The following is an 18,910-nucleotide window of genomic DNA, read 5'->3' on the forward strand; positions in this document are numbered from 1 at the left end:
GCAGCCTCATGCTGCGGGGTCCATGGGTGACATCCAGCCAGCTGACTTCCCCTAAAGGGAAGCCTTGAATCCATCTCACAGCCTCTTGTACACCTGGCTTTTACCTGTCCAGCAGACTGCAAAATGAAGGCACGCGAGGGAGGGTTAAGGTCAGAGGTACATTCGTTTGGATGGTTCCTTTCAGACCACACGTGTCACATGGCAGCTGAGAGCTGGGCACCCTCCCTGCAGTCATGGGCAGCAGAGCACAGAGGGACCCCCTGCTCCTGGCAGGGAGAAGCAGCTCCCCCCTGCCAGCGACTGCCCCAGGGCAGAGCGTGCCAAGTGTGGCTCCTTCGGAGGCAAGCTGGGTAAGCTGCTTTGGCCACATGGATATTTATCCACTAGACACAGACTGGGGCAAACTGGTCACACGGGTCGTATCCTCACTGGAGATGTTGAGCTCGATGGCTCTACCAGCCACCAGCTACACCCTGAGCAAACAATGAACTCTAGCTTTCTTTTCACCCGTGGGTTTCACGTAGACCCATTACCTACTTGGTCTCAGTATATAAATTTTTTCTTGTTAAACACCTAAAAAAAACCAAAAAGAAAATGTTCTTTGGCACTTTGTGTGACAATGACACATGGATGTGACACTCTCCTGTCCTTCTGCTGCTTGCTGGGCTCGTCTCTACAGGTCCATGTAGGCAGAGTCTGTGTCCACCCTCTGGGCCTCTCCGAACACGAGGAAGGCACAGAGGCCAATGCTGTTAACAGCAGCCACCAGGTTGAAAACAGAAATCCAGGAGCCAGTTGTCTCAATCAGGTAGCCAGCCAAGTACACACAAACAACACCTGGGACAGGAGGAGTGAGACAGAAATGCAAAGGCTCTGGGGACAGATCCTGCCCACCTGCCAGCAGAGGACTCCCCAGGGAAGGGTGAGCTGCAGGAGGGTACCTTACCTAGGAGGGCTCCACCTGTATTCCCGACGCCTGTAAAGAAAAGAAAGACATTGTGTATTCCACACCTGCTGGTGTAGGAGGCTTCATCCCACCCCAGGTCTGCCTGCACCACGAAATGCCTCGCTGATGGTGGGGACCACCAGCGCCTATCAGCCTCATCCCCCACCATGGTGCAGGTAAGCATGCGGCGAATGGAACGGTGTGAACCTGCCCCAGCAGAAGGATGCTGAGCCTGCAAGTACAAAGCAGGCTTCTTTCCTGTACCCATCACCCTCTGGCACCACCGAGACCCCGCAGCAGCCCTTACCGAACAGTAAGCCAGCACAGGAGGGGGCCAGATCCTGGACGTTTACTGAAATGCCGCTAGAGAGAAACAGAAAGCAGCTGTTTAATGGAGCACAGAGGCTCTTCCATCATTCACAGGGGTTAGTTTGTCAAACAAAAGGAAGGGATCCTAGACAATAAATGGCACTGTCAGGAGAAAGGGGGGAAGAGGCTGAGAGTGCAGCAGCACTGGAGAGTACCCGGAGGAAAAGGATTCAACTCAAAGCACTCACAGACCCACAGAATTGTAGGGGTTGGAAGGGACCTCCAGAGATCATCAGGTCCAACCCCCCTGCCAAAGCAGGGTCCCTAGGACAGACTGCACAGGTTGGTGTCCAGACAGGTCTTGAATATCCCCAGAGATGGAGACTTCACACCCCCCTGGGCAGCCTGTCCCAGAGCTCCCTCACCCTCATTGTGTAAAAGTTCTTCTGCATATTGGTGTGGAACTTCCTATGCTGCAACTTGCAGCCATTGTCCCTTGTCCTGTCCCCACAGACCACTGAGAAGAGGCTGGCCATTTCCCCCTGTGTCCCACAATTCAGGTATTTATAACCATTAATCAGATCCCCTCTCAGTCTTCTTCTCTCAAGGCTGAACAGCCCCAGTTCATTCAGCCTTTCCTCAGAAGGGAGATGGTCCAGACATCTTAATCATCTGGATCTTAATCAAGATGCCTGGATCTTAATCATCTTTGTGGCCCTCCACTGGACTCAGAGTCCCCAAAACACAGTTCCTCTCCTGCTTCATCCCCCAGTACCTCCCTATCCAGCATGCCCTCCAGTACACAAAGCCCTTCCCCACACGGGAGGTTTGCTGGATCATTTCCAACCCATCAGGCACAAACCTCCACCAGCCTCGTGGGGACCAACACGTGATGCTCAGACGAGCGGCAGCTCTTGCTCTCATAGTCATGAGGCAGGCAGCCTCCTCCAAGACCCCAAAATGCCAAGTGTGGGACACAGCCACTGCGGTTATCTCTCTCCTTACCTGTGGTTAAAGGTCTGGAGTCCAACGGAGGCGGAGGCAAACACTATTGCTTTGCAGAAACTGGATGTCTGGCCCAGGCACAAAGCGAAAATGCTGGAGACACCAGAGCCAATGACCTGGAAACATGGAAAATTAACACTGCAGCACATTTTCTGTAAGGGAGAAAGCAATGCCTTTCACAGACAAACTGTTCCCTTTCATAATGGCAAGAGCTCAGAAGCACCAGGTGCTTCTCAAGCTTTTATTTCCCCCCCTGTCCTGCCTTTCTGTGGCAGAGGTCTGTGTGGAGGGATGCGATGCTGCAGAGCAGAGAGGATACACTGTGCTCTCAGCCGGAGTTTCTATTTCTGCTCATTCTCAATTTGCTGTTTCCTAGGATCTAAGGGGTCACTGGGAGAGACAGCATATGGCTGGCCTTTGTGGGTGAAAGAAAACCTCTTTGGAGCACACACACACATTGAGCACACACACACATTGCTGTGCTCAACACTGGCCCCTGCTCTGTTCCTCAGTCTGTGTTCTCCTCCGGATTTCATTTCCCACATGCACTGACCACCTGTCTATCTGCAAAGCTACAAACCCTCCCCTCTTTCCACCTATAACCACCAACCCAGCTCCATCAGAGGTCTAACCCGCCATGCAGGGAGCTCAAGTGTCACTGCTGGGGCTTCAGCTCTCTTACCTGCATGAACTTACGAATGGTGATGGTTTTGTACCCTGGAAGAGAAAGGGAGAGTTGCAGTTAAGCACAACTCAGCAGTTTTCTGTGTTCCCCAGCCAGGAGGCCACAGGGTGAGTGGATCTCAGATGGACAGATTTCATTTCCGAATGAGCATATTGTGGCTGAGATCAAAGGGAGCCTTGAATACATGGGTGGCATTTGGACCACGCAGTATTTGTCCTGCTTTTGTATCAGAACCTCATGTTGCCTATTTTCTGGGTCGTCTTCTCCCTGCCAACACGTTCACCTCCTCCCACCCAGGTCCTCTCTCCACATCACATGAAGCAAGAGCTAAGGAAAAGCCAAAAGACCTCTTACCCTGGTTGATTAAATGATCAGACAGAAATCCACTGAACAAGCTTGTTGGAATTGCAACCAGCCAGGGGACCACATTAAACACCCAGCCCTGAAAAGGAGCAAAGATCAAGAGAGGTTTGTTGCCAGAGCTGAGTTTGGTTTCAAACTTTATTTGACAGCCTGTGATATCTGTAGAAAGTTGGGGGGGAAAATGAAGCAATCAGGATTTCTTGTGGGATCTCTACCCATAGCAAGCCCTCAGCTACACCCCACACCACTCCAAAGTCTCTTAGGGGCCCCAGCATTTGTAGGTTTGCAGTCTCTGCCTCGGAGGGAGAGGCAGAAAGCCCTGTCTGCTCCAGCAAAGAGGGATTAAACATTGCAAAGTTTACTGTTCAGCACGGTGGTGTGGCAGAGAGCTGTGGAGCCCTGGGTAGCAAGCTGCAGGTTTCACTCAGCCCCGTGGGCATCAGGAAAGCTGCTGGCAAAATTTCTGACACCGGCTTCAACCTCATTAGCAGCATTGCTGCGAAGCTGAGGGAACACAGCTGGATTTCCTAATGCCAGGATTAGGCAACATTATGGGTAGTAACATATTTTGGTCTATTTTCAATTAAGTGAGCTTGCTACAGTTGTAATCACAGATGATTGCTGGTCATCTGGATTAAGGCTGCTGAGGCGTTTTTGCGCCTAGATCCCACAAGGAGCTGAGATCAGGTTGTTCTGGGCTGCATCTCAGCTGGTTAAATCGACTCATCCATCCATCATCCCCTGCATCTCCCCCTTCGCTCAGAGTCCATCACCCCGTGGAGGCATCCCTCCCCTCCTCGCCTGGCTTCAGGATGCTCAGAAAGGCTGAATAATCTTGGGTTTGAATAATCCTGTTTCAGCTGCTCCTAGAAATCATACTGGGTTCCATGGGCATCTTTCAGTGCCTTTGAAACTTTGGGTCTTGGTCACTGTTGGAAATATTACCCCATAGGACTTGTGGGCTAATACCTCTGGTGCCTGTTAACACCAGCTGAAGTTGCTCAGCAAGCCAATCCCAACACACATCCCTTGTCTCATCCCTACAGCCTACTGCCCTGAGCCAAAATCCTCCATCACCTCCACCCGGGTGGGCTGCGGGTGCTGCGTAGGCAGCAGCGAAGGCAGCTCACCTGCAGCAAGGGACTTTGACCAGTAGGTGACACAGGTTTCCCACGTTACAGATTATCATCCATCCTTTACGATCAAGCATCCTCAGGCACCGTTTAATCAAAAGGTAAGAAGCGACTGTCAGATGCAGGAAGGGAGCATCTTACATAAGGGCACTGTGATATAATGCTGAGGAGGGAGGATGCTGCTGCTGCACAAGCTTATTACTCAAGGTGTGCAGGTGGTCACAACTATGTTTGCTGATTTGATACATGATTTTAATATAAATACTACATTTTTATTAAATAGAAATTGCTGGAACAGGCTGCCCAAAGAGGTGGTGGATGTCCCATCCCTGGGGGTGTTCAAGGCCAAGTTAGATGGGGCTCTGGGCACCCTTGTGTAGCTCCAGGCCTGGAGGTTGGTGTCCCTGCCTGTGGCAGGGGATTGGAGCTCTGTGATCCTTGGGGTCCCTTCCAACCCAGAGCATTCTATGATTCTATGATATCAAATATACCATAAAGTGCCTTCCACACGTGCCATGAAAAGACATTTGTAAGGAGCAGGGAAGTAACAGCTTCTAGCCCTCCCACCTCCTCCCATCACCAAATCCCTCTGCCATCACCTTCCTCCCTAACCAACCCATTCCACCCAGCACCTCATTTGCACGGAGACCGGCAATGCTGGTGTCTCAGAGCCAACTTACCTTTGACTCGGGGAAAGTTTCCTTAAAGAAGGTTGGCAGCCAGGAAAGGAGAGTGAAAAACGTGCTGGCTGTAGAAAGCTGAGCGATGATGACAGCCCTGGAAACACACAGCGGGGAGGAAATAATCAGGAGTGACAGGTCACACTGGGCAGGAAAGAGGCACTCGAGCAACCCAATATTTCAGGTCCTGGTCTATAAATAAATCCCTGACAGCACCACAATAGCTTCCTAAGGTTTTTTTCATAGGTAACTACTCCTTTTGGCTTGTGGCTTGCAGCACCGCTCGTTCCTTCGCTGCCCTCACCACATAGCACCTGGGCAGGTGCCTGACATCAGCCCCTGGGTTTGGGTGAGGTTAACTGCAACCTTGATGGTATGAGAGCATTTCCCACCAGTCCTTGGAGCGTTGCAAGTGCTCTCCTGCTCCAAATCGGGGTGTTTGGGGTTTTCTGGGGATTTCTTATCAGCAGATGCTTCGTGGTTATTCAAGGCAGGACCGGGCTTGCTGCAGTGCTTCACCCTCCTCCCTGACTTTCAACAGCACGTGGCAACGTGCTTGGAAGAACTTTGGTACCAAGCGTAGCATCCCAAAGAAAAAATGGCTATTAAAAAGATGTCTTGCCAGCAATGAGAAAACAGCCTGTGCCATCCAGTCCCAGAAGTCCTGGGACTTCTCAGGAGCTCATTACATGGAGCATTTCTAACAATCCCGGTGGAGAATATCCCTCTGGAGGAGCACGCAACCCACACAGGGAACACACTGCAACAGAGGAAGATTTGCCAGTAATATTCAAGCCTGACATTCCTCCAGACAGAACATAAACTGCCTTTTCTTATGCTTACCTTTTTAGTTAGTTATTTATACAGAAGGTATTAGAAAACCCAGCCATATTTCCCAAATAAATAAACAAGTGGGCAAAATACTCATAAGCAGAAGAAATAAGAACAAAGGGGAGAAAAAGCCCTTGGGAAGAGGGTGCTCTCCCAGCCCTGCCGATGCTCAAGGCCACTGCAGCTGCCTACCATATCGGCGCCTTCTTAAACAGCTGCTTCCAAGGAACTTTGGTCTGTTTGGATATCGAGAGGCCTCTCATCAAATAATCTATGGGGATGATGAGTTCTGCAGGGAAGAAAACACACAAAAGGAAAGCTCTGATCAGTAATTTTCTGTGCAGCTGGAGGAAGCCCATGGAGACCGCTATACAACTACCTTTAATCTCTTCCTAAGTTGTTTTTAGGCTATAGCAGCACTGAATGCTCATGAAAACACCTTGTTATGCTGATCAAAATCTTTCCACTGCACCCACACACTTCCCCTTCCAGCTGCCTTCACCCATTTGTAATATCTCATGTTATAATGAAACAAAAATCCCTTGAGCAGGGACCAGGCTTGGATTTCCTGCAGCACCAGGCACACACCAGCCTCCTGATGGGCTGAGACCCTACATACCACAGGCACACGAATGATGCTGTAGCCAGGTGTAATGGTTTCCCCACATGTGGAATTACCCCGAGACAGTTATTTGGGAAGAGATATTCTGGATTAACTGGTTTTTAAAGCTCTGTGTAGATGCTCTTAGTTTGGAATAAGTATCTTGCCCCTGCATTAGCTTAATCCACTTTGAAGATCATGCTCTGTTTGGTGTTTTCACTGATGCTTAAGAGTACTGAGGAGCCAGATCAGGCTCTCAGCAGCAATATAATCCAGTGTGGGACTTGAAATAGAAAATCAGCAACACAAGAGCTCAAAAAGCCATCTGAACAAAAGGGCTTTGTGCAAAACCAGGCATGATCTTGGAACCAGGGGGGTTTTGCACAGGTAACCAGGTGGTACCCCACAGGACCTGCAGCCTGAGGGATGCAGGCGGCTCCACATACCTTTCTGACTCAGGAGGTACTTGCAGGTGCAGTAAACCCAGAGCAAAGTGAGAAAACCAGAGAAGTAGAAAACGCTCTCCCAGCCATACCAATCCAGGAGAAGAGATCCTGCACCACCTATCACCAGCGTCCTGCAAGGGAAACCACACTTGGATTTATACCTGGCTATGAGCGCTCGGACTGCACGTGTCCAAGGGAGATGCTCCCTGGGGTGGATGCTGTGTAACACTAGACATACTTCAAAGGGCCATCAGTCACTGCATGTGCAGGCACTGCCTGCCTGCCTGGTCACCCTACCACTCTGCAACCTGCCCTGTTCCTTATGTGGCATTTCCAGACAGATCCTCAGCCGGGCAGGAGAAACCCCAGTGGGACCTCACGCTCACCTGCGCCGCATGGAAACATACTCATCAGGTTAAGAAAATGAGGTTGTTGGTGTGCAGAGAGTATCTCAGAGAATGTATGGATCAGAAAAAGGAAACTAAGTGATTAAATGCAGAAATATTTCTAATTGGCTTTTAAAAAACTCTTCCATTCAGCAAGGAAATTCTCATGAAGATCAGCAGAGATGGGGAAGTTATATTGTCTCCTTCTATCAGAGAGGACAGGTCTCAGGCTGACCCTTGCTCTTCCCACTGAACTGGGCTGTTTCCCATAGTAATTAAATGTTGCAAACACTCTTCAAAGTCTGGCTTGAAAAGAAAGAGGAAAAAAAATACATAAATCCTTGACATGCACGACAGCAACTGCCTGAGGCTTCCTCAGCTGCAGCCGGCGTCCTCAAGGACCCAGGAATCCACATGTACTTTGGGCTGCAAGTTTTGCCTCCAACTATTTAATGGCATTTCATCACATACGACATCCAGAGACTGTCACTCACCACTCAAAGCCTTCTGAACTTACCCAAACTGTGAACCAGTCCCCACAGTGCTGTAGGTGAAGGCTCGCTCGCTCTCCCGGACCTTCTGGGACAGCAGGCTGGCCAGGGATGGGAAATACACCCCTGCGAGCAACGGGAGCAAGGCAGGGAGCAGTCAGGCCCCTCTGCCCTCGTGAGCAAATCAAAAGCAAGTTTAAAAAGCTGAACTCAGAGGGAAAGCAACAAAACTTCTGGTGATTTAAAACAGGGGTATGGAAAAGTAAGCAAATCCCTCGCCACGATAGGCTTGTTTGTGGCTTCTCTGCAATCCTGTTTCACCATCACTGTAGAGCCAGCAGCTCCCAAGTGCTGCAGCTTGGCAAGAGGGAAGGGAAAGCATCCCAAATTATGCAAACCTTTTTGCTAGGTGTGATTTTTTTTCCCCCGAGTGCTTTGAGGAGTCATAAAATAAATGTGGGAAATTGAACAGGAAGAGTGATGATTTCAGGAGCCAACAGCCCCAGCCTGGCAGAGATGTTTCTACAGGGGAAGGATCTGTCACTTCTCTTTGCAGAAGTTCTGGATGCAGAGGATCTCTCGAGCATGTGGAAGGGTCCATGCGCTGCAAACCACACGACTTCCATCTGAATTTGCTGCACATGATCCCCCGTGCAAGGAAGCCCATAGGGAGACAGACACATGGACACGCTCAGGAGAGGGGCCTCACCTTGCAGCAACCCCATGAGGAACCTGGAGGAGGTCATAAAAACGAGATGGGCAGAAGTGATGTGGGTGAGCAGTGGGGTGAGGACCGTGAGGAACCCCCAGGCTGACGCTGAGAGCAGGAGGACTTTCTCACCTCCTATTCTGGAAGACAGAACAGGCGTTAGCAAAAATGAGGAGGGGGCAAAAGGGCAAAGCCCCTCCAGTCAACACTGAAGTCTTTTTCCCAGTTTAGCCTGTTTTTAAGAGTGATCTGTCAGTCAAACCTGTTCTTCTCCTACAAACACCTTTAGCAGCTCTGACCTCCTCCCTTCCCACCTCCTGCTCCCCAGAGCAGGCAGTGAGCAGCTGGCCAACGGCACCGCTCTCACCAGGACGCTGTCCATCCAACACAGCATATGTCAGCCCCAGAGACACCCCTGCACCAACGCCCTGAGTCTCTGACAGAGGGGAAGCCCAAGCTGATGTCACCATTCCGTGTTCCAGAACCAGTGGCGATGTTTTTGCTTCCATCTGCTCTTTTGCATCAGCTCTGCCAGTTCATATCTGGGGGGGGTTGCAGGCATTTGCTTGCAAACTATTAAGGAACATGATTAAATAGCATAGTGCCCTGCATGGATAATGTCCTCCTTCCAGGCATGCATTCCTCACAAAAGATTTCCTTGGAAAGCCTTCCTCACAGGGTGGCTGGGGAAAAGAACCTGTGCAGTTAATCAGTTAATTACTTAGATCTTGCCTTACAGCCAACTGAGGAAGGTTGGTGGGTTTTGTTTTGGGTTTTTTTTTTTTTTTTGTAATTGATGTGATAAAATGGAGACACTTGGTTTTCCCAAACACGATGGAAATTGTGATGGAAACTTTCTTGGGAAGATGATTGCATGAGAATAGAGGGTAGGAAAACTGGAGGTGCTGGACTGGAAACAAAAAGAGACTATGCAGAACGAATAAATAAATAAACAAATAAATAGAAGCTGTATTCCTTGTGAGAAGGAAATATTTTCTTCCTGTGGTTAGTGATTGCTGCTCTAAACCCTTCCAAATAGCTGTCCAGCACCACTGGGATTCAGCTGTTTGTTAATGGACAGATATCACTCCTGGTGAGCGGCAGTGAGGAGCTATGCATGAGCATCAGCATTTATCACTTTTCTAAAATAAAGTCTGCTTTACACCCACTATTTCTTTCACCAGCTTAACATGTAAGCTTGTGGGTTTGCTTTTATTTTTACCCCAGTTACTGAATCGGTGCTAAAACCAACCTCCAGCAAAAACATGCTGGTATGAAAGTGCTCTTCCCTGTCTCCAGGTGACAACCCCTCCCTATGTTGGTTTAAGTGTCCATTAATGTGACTGAGGATCTCTCCTGGCAGCTGCTATGCAGGAACTGTGGAGGCAGGACAGATCCTGTGGACACTGCCCATGTTTGCTGGGGATTTTGCCTGAGCAAAGTCCCTCAGCGCATGCTGCCCTAAGTACAGCAGCAATTTCAAGACCCAGGAATCGAATCAGACAGTCAAAACTACACGTATCCACCCAGAATCTGAGCTACAGACCCTGAGGGAGGCTGATAACAGAGACCTCCACCGCTTCCACAGCAACCCCATAAAACTTGTACCCACGGACACGCTTCATCCTCCCACCCCATCGCTGTCCCAGGGTGAAACTTGGCACAGCCTCTGTTGAGGCTTGACCTAAGAGGTCAGAACCAAGCTAAGTGTCATTGAAAACAGGAAAATAGGAGAGTAATTTCCAGTACTGATCACTGATGTGTCCCCCGATAATCTGTGTCAAGCAGTAGCCCCAGAAGAAGCTGCTGAGCACTATGCCAGACTGCTTCTTGTCCCAGTCGAAGTGGGTGCTCAGGGCGACGGCGCAGATGGGCACGGTGACGCGGGCGCAGTACAGCAGGCACGTCCCCAGCAGCAGCATCACTGTCCAGACGCGGGACTCGGGTCTGCAAGGATGGAGAGGAAGATGGGGAAGGGGCAGGTGGAATGGTCTGTAGATCCACACCCACCCACCCTTGGACTTACAGGTCAGGCTGGTTTGCTTGCAAACTGAAAGGAGCCTGTCTGGACAGAACAAAGGTCAGGGCAATTCCCCTGTGGCACAGTGTTTCTGACACAGAGTGTTTGGAGTCTGGTGACAGTCATGAGTGATGCTTTTACCCCAAACAGTATTTGACCCCATCAGGAAAACAATAGTGTCTGTCCTTAGGCTCCAAGGTGGAACAGGCTGCTCAAGTATTGCAGGGGAGAAACCTGGTTTGTTTGCTTTGTCCCCCAAACAAAAGCTTGAGAAACTGTTCTTTAAAAGATAAGTATAACAAAGGAGAGGTCAGTGCTGGAGGTTGGAAGCATTTGCATGAGACACACTGTCTGGGTAGCAAACATTTGTTATTTGGCATTCCTACCCACTCCCAAGCCTGGTGGTGTGTGTTACCCTTCCTAGACAGGAGGGAGATGGAGGAACGCTTCAGTGTGAGATGAGACATGATGGAGCTTAATACCCTAGGGAGAGGAGTAAATTAATCCAGCCTGGCCTTAAAAAAAGGTTAAGATAATACGAGTAATGATATGTTAAAAGAATACATCTGAGTGGTGGGACCCAGGAAAAGTGCTTCTCCAGAAGATAGAGGCTGGAGGTAAGTGGGAAGGAAATTTTCTCCTGCTCCAAGTCAGTGATGTGCTTCTGGAGCAGATCAGCTCCTCTGCCTTCCCCCAGCCCCACCAGCACCAGCCTGGGCGCCCCCTACCCTTGAATCACAGAGTTAAAAGCTCAGTGAGAACACCCACTATTGGTACTATTTGTACTGGGTTATTTCTGTGCCCAGAGGCACAGAGCACTGAGCAAACAGACTCTCTCTGCTCCAGAGATGACTGGGGAATTGGCTGTACCGGGGCATTCACCTCTGTGCTTTCCACCCCACTAAACATACCCACCTTCTGCACAGGAAACAACCTGGGTCACTTTTTCTATTGAAATGAGTATTTACTCCTCTGTACCGGATCGGTGATAAATGTAGGTTAATCCCACGCAGCCCAAGGCCGTTTAATGAAGGTGTCAAATGGCCCCGTCACGCAGGGAGGGAAAGGAACAATGAAAAGCCCAGCGTGCCGGGCAGCCCTGGGGAATTTATTGCTGTTTGGGGGTGAGACAGAGAAGCAGCTTGGTGCCAGGCTCTGGCAGGAGGAACTGGAAGTGTTTCAGTTGGTGCTGTGAAGGTTGGAACCGTCTTTTCTCTGCACACGTACAAACTGCATGGGAGCCAGAGAGCCTCCTGTGTCTCTGCTGGAAGAGTGACTTCCCCCAGGGCTGACCTGTCTCAGCTGCTTGAACCAGCTGGTAAACACTCTCCTGGCCTTGTGCAGGGAGGAAGATGTGCAGCAATCACATCTTAATTTGCTGCAAAGCCTAAGATGATCTGTTTGGGGTGGTTATTTAATCCCTGGAGCAGCAGCTTCACTGACTGCAGCAAAGCACGGTGAAATGGCAGGCTCAAGGCATCAGACCTACACCAGTGGGATGGGATGGGACAGGCAGGTGGTTTGGGGTAAAAATCCCCATCAGATGCAGCAGGTGGAGGGGTAACCAGCAATGGAAAATGCTGCGGAGAGCCCTTAGAGCCACATCTCAGGATGACAGAGGATCAGATGCACACAGGTATCAGCAAGGGCCCTGCACCCACCCAGCCAGTGCTTCTGCACCCACAGAACAGGGATGTTGCCAGCACAGGGCCATATCTCTCCTGTTATCTACCATGGTGCTGATTAATTTGAGCTATTGAACCTGCAACAACAGAGGCTGACCAAGTAAAACGCAGCAGCCTGAGATGCACAGAGGTATTTCCTGGTATTTAGCTGCTGAGACAGCTTTCCCATCTGTGCTTTTCCCCTGACTGCGAGCTTTCTCACTGCCTGGAGTGGGGCTGAGCTCTGACTCTTCTCCCAGCCAGTATCCTGAGGAGTGCAGCAGCATTTTAGTGGGATATTAGAATGACTGTTGTTCCTTGGCACTAAACCCTACACAGCCGTGTGTGATGGAGAGAAAAAGATGTGTGTGGCTGGACTTCTCCTTACAGCATTGCCAAGGTCTGTTCCCTCCAGTGGATGTTTGCACCCAGGAACAGCGAAACCCTTGGGCAGCAGTGCCAGTGTCCAAAGAACGTGCAGGCAGGGGGCAGGGGAGACAGGGTTTGGTGCTAATGGATTGATTGAACCCCAATCTATACATTTGTATTATCTCCCTGTATGCTTAACAGCATCAGTATAGTCATGCTCAGAACAAGTGGGGAGTATGAAGATGGCTCAAGACTAGCACTTGCTTCTTTAAGTAGCATATCCAGCTAGGAAAATCCACTCAAAGAATATGAGTGTCAAATGTAATCACTGGCTGCCCACACCCACCTGAAAGCATGGCAAGAATTATTTCCCTGTGAGGACAATGATGTGCTTGCATCAGAGGAAAGAGCTTTGTAAATGCATTTTCTCCTAATTATAGTTATCACAGAGGCTGCCGATGAGTCAATGTTCTGCTCTGTGCAAAACAACAACAGCAGAGGTTACAGGAGGAACCTCGACCAGCACAAAGGGGAAGCATTGAACCTCCTCCTAAAACTAAGGAATAAAGACAAGTCAAATGACAGCCTTTGCAGGTAACACCGGCCACCTGCAGAGTGAAGCTTTACCAGCCTTAACAAACTAAATCTAATGGCTTCCCTGCAGGAAGGGATAATCTGAGTGGGAGAAAGACAATCTGAGCCCGAGTAAAGGACTTCTAAACCTAAGGAAGTCACAGCTGCTGGTGCCACTGGTGCCACCGTGCCCATCTCACTGGCTGCGTGAACAAACCCGGCATCTCCCCACAGCCCTGTGGCTACAGGGGACAGGGACCTTTGGGAGAGGGGGCAGGCGAATCACCAGAGCCATGTCTGGAGCCACCTTATTGATTTAATTAGCTCCTCAGTGCCCAGCACGTGCTCTCCTGACCTGCCATGCCTTTCTGCTTACAAGAAACAGGCCCTGCAGGTGCATCCCCTTCTGCAGGTCACCGAGACCCCCTTCGCAGAGCAAAGCAGCCATGCAGCTAGAAACACTTCCTATTTCATAAACCTCCAACCACCACCCAGACAGATCACAATTAGCTCGAGCCCTAATGACTCTTCCTGGTTTGCTATTCAACAACCCTATATTTGAGAAGCCAGCCCTGCCTGATGGCCCTCAGTTCTCTTCCTCCAAACCCAGCCTGGAGCGCGGGGTGGTCAGAGTTTTGCTTCAAAGCATCTAGTGACTCCCCTCAGACCTGGATCCCACCAACCCAGGGCCCCAAAGGGGTGAAACCAAGCCGAGCCGTCCCACAGTGGAAGGAGAGCCAGCAGAAGCATTGGGTATCTTTATTTGCAGCTTGTTTTCCTGCTGGAGGAATTTCTCTGGTTGATGCCACAGAGCAAATATTTATTCAACTTTATTTCTCCTGACTTGCCTCCCTCCTTTCCCCCAGGTCTGTCTGTTTGCAGACACTGCAGGTCACTGTTGAAACGGGCTCGCTGGAGTTTAAGCTATCAATTAGATTACAGTTTAGCACCCCCTTCAAGTCTGGACCATCAGGTATTTTCAAGTGGTAAGAGACCTGTGTTAGACAGCAAGACTACGAACAGTCTGTCCCAGCAACAGCTCTTGGCCAGAAGCCATCTCTGAGGTTTGTGGGTGTTTTCCAAAACTGGAATCGGGAGTGGGAGAAGAATTGGGAGCTGCAGCTCCTGATTGGCACTGGAGCTGCGCCATGGCCAAGGTGGGCGCAGGTATCGGCAGCAGGCCATGCTGCCCGCCCCCAGGGCACTTCTATCTCAGTTCCCTTCTCTAAAAAGAGATTAAAAATAGCTCTGTGGGAGGTGCACGGAGTGTACGTCAGCTGAAGCCACCTCCAGTGCCCCCAGCACGCTCGCTCATCCCAGCCGCCAGCAGTGGACACTCACTCACCCCTGCAAGGATGAGCTGGGTGGGGATGAGCCCCCATGGTGATACCAAGTGCCCACCCACACCACAGGGCCCCCAGCTCTAAACCACGGGCCCCCAGCAGCTCACACATGGGGCCATCTCCCTGGGGAACATCCCCAGCCCAGACAGCTGGTGCCTGTGGTGTCCCCCCCCCTACCCCGTGCCTAGTGACGGGCTGCACTGCAACCTGGGGATGTTGTTCTCCCTGCAACCCATTCATTCCCTGTCTCATGGGAGCATCCTCCTTCAAAACCCTCTTTCCCAGCTTGCCTGCCTGTGGCTTTAATTCACAGTCATCTCCAGCACAGCCTGACTGACGTGGCATAAACACAGCAGCCGTGCAGACACTCCTGTGCGAGGAGATAATACCCAGGTAGTTATTTTTAACCCGGTTTGACAGTCCTCTCACTTCTCTCTGCTTTTCTCAACAATTTCTCCTTCCCATGAAAACCTAACATCCTCATCGAGATTTGTAGTTTTTTTTACCCCTCCTTGAGTTGATTCTGTCGTGCTGCAAACTGGCTCCAAGCTAATGATTTGTTGCTGTCAAAAGTAGCTTTGGGGTTTAGAAGAGGGATTTTTTTGTTTCCAAATCTACCAGCTAACCGCCCAGGAGACCAGCACAGAGGACACAGGGCTTTTTTTTTTTCTTTCTTTCCTGGGAAAGCTGCTGGTTTCCTGCCCGCCTCCTGTGCACAAACTCCTTCCGCAGAGCCGCAGATGGCAACAAAGTGGTGTTCAGCAAGCACGGCTCTGGGTTTATTCCCTCTCTTCACTTCTTGCTTTCGGCAAGAGCCAAGATGAAATTAGATTTCAGCAGCTCGTCTGAGCTGGAAATAGTTGTTGTCAAGTCCAGGTGAAGGCGGTGGGGAAAACGCAATAGTAAGTGCCCGCGCGCTTTGCACGCTGATCTAGGAGCATCCATGGATCAGCTGGGAATGAAGCGTGTCTCTTGCTTAGTTTTCCAGGGGACACGGTTAAGAACAGGGTGAGGAACTTGTACAAAGAAAAAAACCCCACCAACCTCCAAACACAAATAAGCAGCTGAAGCTGCAACATTGTGTTGACAAAAGATCAGGGCAGAGAACTGAGAAAAACACCATGACTGGGTGCTCCAGGCAAAGAGCACAGTCAGGAGACTGGGGGAGACCAGGCTGCGGCTGGTGGTACAATTCCTTTTATCTCTGGAGCTTAAAGAACCTGTTATAAAGATCCCCTGTCCTTGGGTGTAGCCAGAGGCTGGGAGATGCAGAGTGGTTTCAGGAGTCATTTGCTTCCCAGGACACCCCGACTTTTCCATGTTGCCTTTGCCCCCTGGAGGCACCATCCAAAATGTGATCCCCACATCTACAGCTGGATCTGCCTGTGGCTTTGGGTGCAACCTTCAGTAATAAGATACCTCCTCTCAGAGGTCCAGTCTTCCCCCAGTTAAACCAGAGCTGCTAAAACACATCTACTGCCCGAGGAGTCCTGCCTTGGCATGTTAAGATCACCATAAAAAAACACTATCTAAATGTCCAGGTGTGCTAAATAAACATGAGGGGTTTTTCAAGCCCCAGACAGAAATCTCCACGTGCTGTTCTTGGAAGAGGAACAGGAGATGTGTGATAATGGAGCCACTGGAAACCTGCAGAAAAGTTTGGAAAAGCAGCTGGAGAGGCAGGATAAAACACGGGGCAAGAACAGTGGAAGAGGAAGGAAAAGCCAGCTGAAAAATGGGAGGGCAAAAGAAGAAGCCACATGAACAAAGATGGAAAAACAAACCTGCTGAGATAACTGTTTATCTCTCCTTGCACTGACAGTGCAGACAGATCTTGGAAAGCTGCCTGGCATGTCTTTTGTTGAGGCATGAACGGAGAATCCATGTCAGTGCCCCCGTGTGATAAAACCTTGGCTCCACGGCAGTACCTCCTTACTTGGAACTGGTTAAGGGCTATTTATTTGCTGTACAAAACCTGTCCCCCAAACTGACTTTACACCATCCAGTGAGGTATGTTATGCAACTCGACCAACCTGCGACCTGGCGGATTGCTCTCCCTTCCTGCTCCCCCCTTCCCATGCCCACCCTCCACCCGCCCTGTTTATAGAGCATAAAGCCTCCTCAAACAAGGGCCATGGCCACGCGTGCGTGTCTGCACCCAACCGGATCCCAGCTTCTGTGAATTGCTGCAATATAGATAAGGATCTGATGGGGGTTATGATTATCCTGCTGCTCCTTCACATGAACAGCTACAGTTACCAGCAGCGTTCAGGGTGGTCAGAATCACTTCAGAATACATCTGGCTTGATCAACGGGCTGTCTTCGTTAACCACCTCTTTTGTTTTGGAAGATGTGGTCGATGGTTTGCATTTTTCTAAGAGATTTTGGGAAGCTGGAGGCTTCACTCTGGCCAAATGTATGATTTATTTTTTTTTTCTAGAGGACAAACATCGAAATGAAAACTTTGCTTGATGAAAATTTGACTTGGGGTTCCTCCTCTCCCACCACTCCCATCGCACAAAGACTTAGGGACAAGTTAGAAAGGGGGGAGAACAAAGAGAAAGAACTTTCCTAATGGCTTTTGGGGGAGCAAGCATTCTAATTTTAAGCCACTCTAATGCTAAAGGTCTGCCTGTGGGACCTACCCCCTTACTCCTGAGATGAGTGTGGGTTTGATTAGACTTCCATGGCTCTGGCTGCAGGAAAAGTCTCCCTTGGGACAGCAGTTTAAAGCTGGCGGTCTGCCTGCTGCTGGAAGCGATAAATGATAAACCTCAAGTTACCCAGCGGCTGCCTGCTGCTGGACAGGGCAATTCCTCTCCTGTGCATCGGCACCGATGTCACCTGTCCCCATGGCTGCCCTTCCACTCACCTGCCGGGATGAGCTCACCACGGGGTCACAACAGCCCCAAGTGATGGTGAAGGGGTCAAGGGAACTCACCGGCCGTGACAACCAACCGTTAGTTCCTCTTCGTGGCAGCATTAAACCAAATCACATTTCAAAAGCACAGAGGCAACACGATAAAGTCAAAGGGCTTCCAGAAAAGCCTCTGACCGTCACTCCCAGCTGCCACATGGCACTTTTGAAGCATCATCTCACCCTGCCTTGGCTGCTAGAGGCAGCAGGTCCTGAGGTCGAGGTGCTGGATGACTTTCCCAGGGTGGCAGAGGAGCAGAGCTGCCCCAGGTATCCCAGCTCGATCCCTGGTTCACAACCTCCACTCCAAACACAAGAGCACCCTGTGTTTGCTATACCCCTCCTGCTAAAAGCGGTCACTTTGGGCTCAATAGTATTTTTTTCAGTATTTTGTTCCCTTAACTTGAAGAACAGTTCGTGCTATCTAGCTGCTGCCCAGCTACTACTCCTGACTTTATCTTAATTAATTATTATCACCAATACAAACATCCCTGCTGGCACACTTCGCTAAGAACCTCATCGTGGTTCCAACCTCACGTTTAAATAACTGACTGCAGATCAGAAACCGGCTCAACAGACCCCTTTCCCCCGCGTTTCATGGTGATTTCGTATCTTCTCCCTTTACTGTCCTGGAGCCCGACGGAGGGAGGCACCGGAGACTCCCCGGAGAGGTGGGAGCGCCCCCCGGTACCGCCCGGCAGGAGGGTCTCGACCGGCGGCATCCCGGTGCGGAGCACCGAGCATCTCCCGAGACCTCCTCTCCGGAGAACGGTTCAGGCTGCCTGCCCTCCTCCGGCCCGAACCTGCATCTTTCCCAAGAGCTGCCTCAGGAGGAGGCGGAGGGAGCCTCCGGCTGAGCTTGTCCCAGGCTACAGGAGGTCCCGGGGCGAGAAGGCGACCGGCCGGGGGACGCGGGAGGGGGGTCCCGGGCGAGCGCCGCAAGCGGCTTTCCCGAGAGAGGGTCCAGCCTTACCTGGACCAGTACGGGTCCCCGCCGCCATCCCGCCTCATACCGTCGAGCTGCGCGGCCCGGGGGCCGTGCTCGGCGCTGCACAGCGGCACATTCCTGCCGCCGCCACCCGCGGCCATGCGGGCAGCGCCTTCCGCCTCCGCCGGCTCACATCGCGGCGGCCGCCGGCTCCCTCCCCCCGCCGAGCCGCGGCCACGTGTCAGCGCCTCCCGCCGCGCCGTTCCGGGAAGTCCCGCCGCCCGCAAAGCGGCCGGGGGCGGGCGGGTCCTGCTCTCGATCCCCGGTCCCGGGGCAGCCTCGAACCTGTGGCGCCCGGAGGGTGGCACGGCCAGTGAAGGCGCCCGGCACCCGGCCGGGGAGGGGCGGGGGGGTTTCCATCCCTCGCCTGCAACCGTGAGAGCGCGATGGGTTTTTTCTCTTTCTCTACTTTTTCTCCTCGGGTAAGGGCTCACGCCCCACCCAAAAGCCG

The 18,910-nt window shown here is 51.1% G+C and overlaps 1 protein-coding gene across 1 annotated transcript; it reads right to left on the minus strand.

Moving 5' to 3' along the window:
• Positions 1-201: 201 nt before the first annotated feature.
• On the minus strand, positions 202-18,560 carry SLC17A9 (solute carrier family 17 member 9; the record flags this gene model as incomplete). The annotated part of the gene is made up of 13 exons (XM_084271726.1): positions 202-837; positions 947-976; positions 1,254-1,309; positions 2,261-2,376; positions 2,943-2,977; positions 3,300-3,387; positions 5,122-5,218; positions 6,145-6,241; positions 7,000-7,130; positions 7,903-8,002; positions 8,586-8,725; positions 10,335-10,532; positions 18,445-18,560. 13 exons carry the CDS (start codon positions 18,558-18,560, stop codon positions 674-676), a joined length of 1,368 nt encoding a protein of 455 aa, XP_084127852.1. The 3' UTR covers positions 202-673.
• Between the last annotated feature and the right edge of the window lie 350 nt (positions 18,561-18,910).

Source organism: Gallinula chloropus, assembly GCF_964237585.1.
Source record: "Gallinula chloropus genome assembly, chromosome: 16".
NCBI classification, from domain to species: Eukaryota; Metazoa; Chordata; class Aves; order Gruiformes; family Rallidae; genus Gallinula; species Gallinula chloropus.